The 2256-nt window shown below is 41.7% G+C and overlaps 1 protein-coding gene across 1 annotated transcript in view; it reads left to right on the top strand.

The window, feature by feature from the left end:
* Positions 1 to 2256, top strand: part of LOC122562581 (choline transporter-like protein 1) — a 75244-nt gene that overhangs the window by 63863 nt on the left and 9125 nt on the right. The window contains exon 14 of the mRNA XM_043715544.1: positions 1615 to 1851. Within this exon, the coding sequence (XP_043571479.1) occupies positions 1615 to 1851 (237 nt within the window). The remainder of the gene's footprint in view (positions 1 to 1614; positions 1852 to 2256) is intronic.

The following is a 2256-nucleotide window of genomic DNA, read 5'->3' as shown; positions in this document are numbered from 1 at the left end:
TTTAACAAGGGATTCCAATTCCTTATTAAACCACGGTTCCCTCACATGACCCTTTCCTCCCTGCCTGACAGGTACATACTTATCAAAGACACTCAATAGTTGCTCCTTGAACAAGCAATATCAATTGTGCCTATCTGACAATGGCAGATATCTTTCCCTGGTTCCAGAGGCCTATCAATGAACAGATGGGTTTTTCCAACAATTGGCAATGTTTTTGTGGTCATCAGTAGACTCTTAATTCCAGTTTTTTTTAAACTGAATTCAAATTCCACCACCTGCCAGAGCAATAGCTGAGTTTTTGGGTTAATAATCTAACCATCGTGCCACTCGGTCATCGCCACACCCAACTGAAGGATGATGAGGTAACATAGGCATCAGTAGAGGATTTGGTAACTTTAACTTCACTCAGATACAACATAAAATGAGATTTAATAATCTCTTTAAAATCGTAAGCAGAACCTCGATTCTCCATTAGCATTTTTGAAACTGGCATTAATTTTGTAATTATCTCTAAAGAGCCACTCAATTTGATACATGATATCTGTGGCTGATTATTTGCACTTAAAAAAAATGTTTTGTCACTCTTGCAGCTATTTTATTGAGCAACTTGTGCCTCATCTATAGATTTATGTGTTTTGCAAAAGAATTTTGGAGATTTTATTTGCCTTAACTGTGCATATGCAACTACCTCCACATTATGGAGCATGCAGCAAAAAAGAAAAGATTTTTTCAAGTCATTCATTGGGCATGGAAATTTCTGACTGGGTCAGTAATTATTGCCCATCCTGAATTACCCTGCAGAAGGTGGCGGTGAATTGCCCGCTTGAACTTCTGTAGTTCATTGTGGGTCTGTGGGGGGAGTGGGGATGTGTAGTAGGGTAGGGAGCCCAACGTTCTGTCTGGCAGAGAATTTCAACAGTTCAACCCAGCAATAGTAAACAAACAGCAAGATAATTTCCAATCAGGATAGTGTGTGACTAGGAGGGGATCTTGCAGACATTGATGTTCTCATGTGTGTGCTGCTCTTGTCCTTTGGGTGATAGAGGTCACTGGTTTGGAAGGTGCAGTCTGAGGAGCCTTGGTGAGTTGTTGCAGTTAGTCTTCTAGATGGCACACACTGCTGCCAGTGTTCATCAGTCTATAGGGAATGAATGTAGAATGTCGCAGGAGGGTTACTAATCAAATGGATTGCTTTGTCTTGGATGATTTTGAGCTTCCTGTGTATTATTTGAGCTGCTGTCATGCAGGCAAGTGAGGAATATTCCACCATACTCCTGATTTGTGCCTTGTAGATCATGCAGAGGATTTGAAGAGAAAAGAGGTGAGTTACTCACTGCAGAGTTTTCAGTCTCTGCCCTGCTTTTCTATATGGTTAAAGCAGTTCTGATTTGGTCAGTGGTAGCTCCCAGGATTTTGATGGTGGGGGGTGGTAATGTCTGTGAATGTCAAGAGTGACAGTTAGATTTTGTCTTGTTGGATCTCATAGTCTTCTGGCACATTTGTGCTGAGAAAGTAGTTGTCAGTTATCGAAACTTTATAAAATGTGTGTATTCTTTCTGCACTTTCTTCTGATCTCATTAAATAACTTATCATGCTTTTTCTTTCACCTTTCAGGTGCTTATAGTGTTAATCACAGGGTTTATTGGGATCGTGCTGCTCAATCACCAACGTGATTACACTGTGTGGGTGCTACCACTCATCATTATTTGCCTATTTGCCTTCTTTGTGTCACACTGCTTCTTGTCCACATATGAGATGGTGGTGGATGTTCTTTTCCTCTGCTTTGCGGTTGACTCCAAACAAAATGATGGGACTCCTGGACGCGAGTATTACATGGATAAAAGTTTAATGGTAAGTAACAGAGAATCCTTTAGAATTTAAAGGAAATAATTTACCAATGGGTTAATTTGGCAGTAAGCTGGGAAAATTTATTGGTGGGTTAAGATCAGGATCTTGCTGTATGGTGGGATATCATGGACATGTGCCTGTAATGTGCCAACCAGTATGTAGATCTTGATATGTCAGAGAGCCATAGAGATGTACAGCATGGAAACAGACCCTTCGGTCCAACCTGCCCATGCCGACCAGATATCCCAACCCAATCTAGTCCCACCTGCCAGCCCTCGGCCCATATCCCTCCAAACCCTTCCTATTCATATACCCATCCAAATGCCTCTCAAATGTTGCAATTGTACCAGCCTCCACCACATCCTCTGGCAGCTCATTCCATACACGGACCACCCTCTGCGTGAAAAA

The sequence above is a fragment of the Chiloscyllium plagiosum genome, chromosome 2 (assembly GCF_004010195.1).
Source record: "Chiloscyllium plagiosum isolate BGI_BamShark_2017 chromosome 2, ASM401019v2, whole genome shotgun sequence".
NCBI classification, from domain to species: Eukaryota; Metazoa; Chordata; class Chondrichthyes; order Orectolobiformes; family Hemiscylliidae; genus Chiloscyllium; species Chiloscyllium plagiosum.
This window is presented reverse-complemented; position numbering and strand designations above follow the sequence as displayed.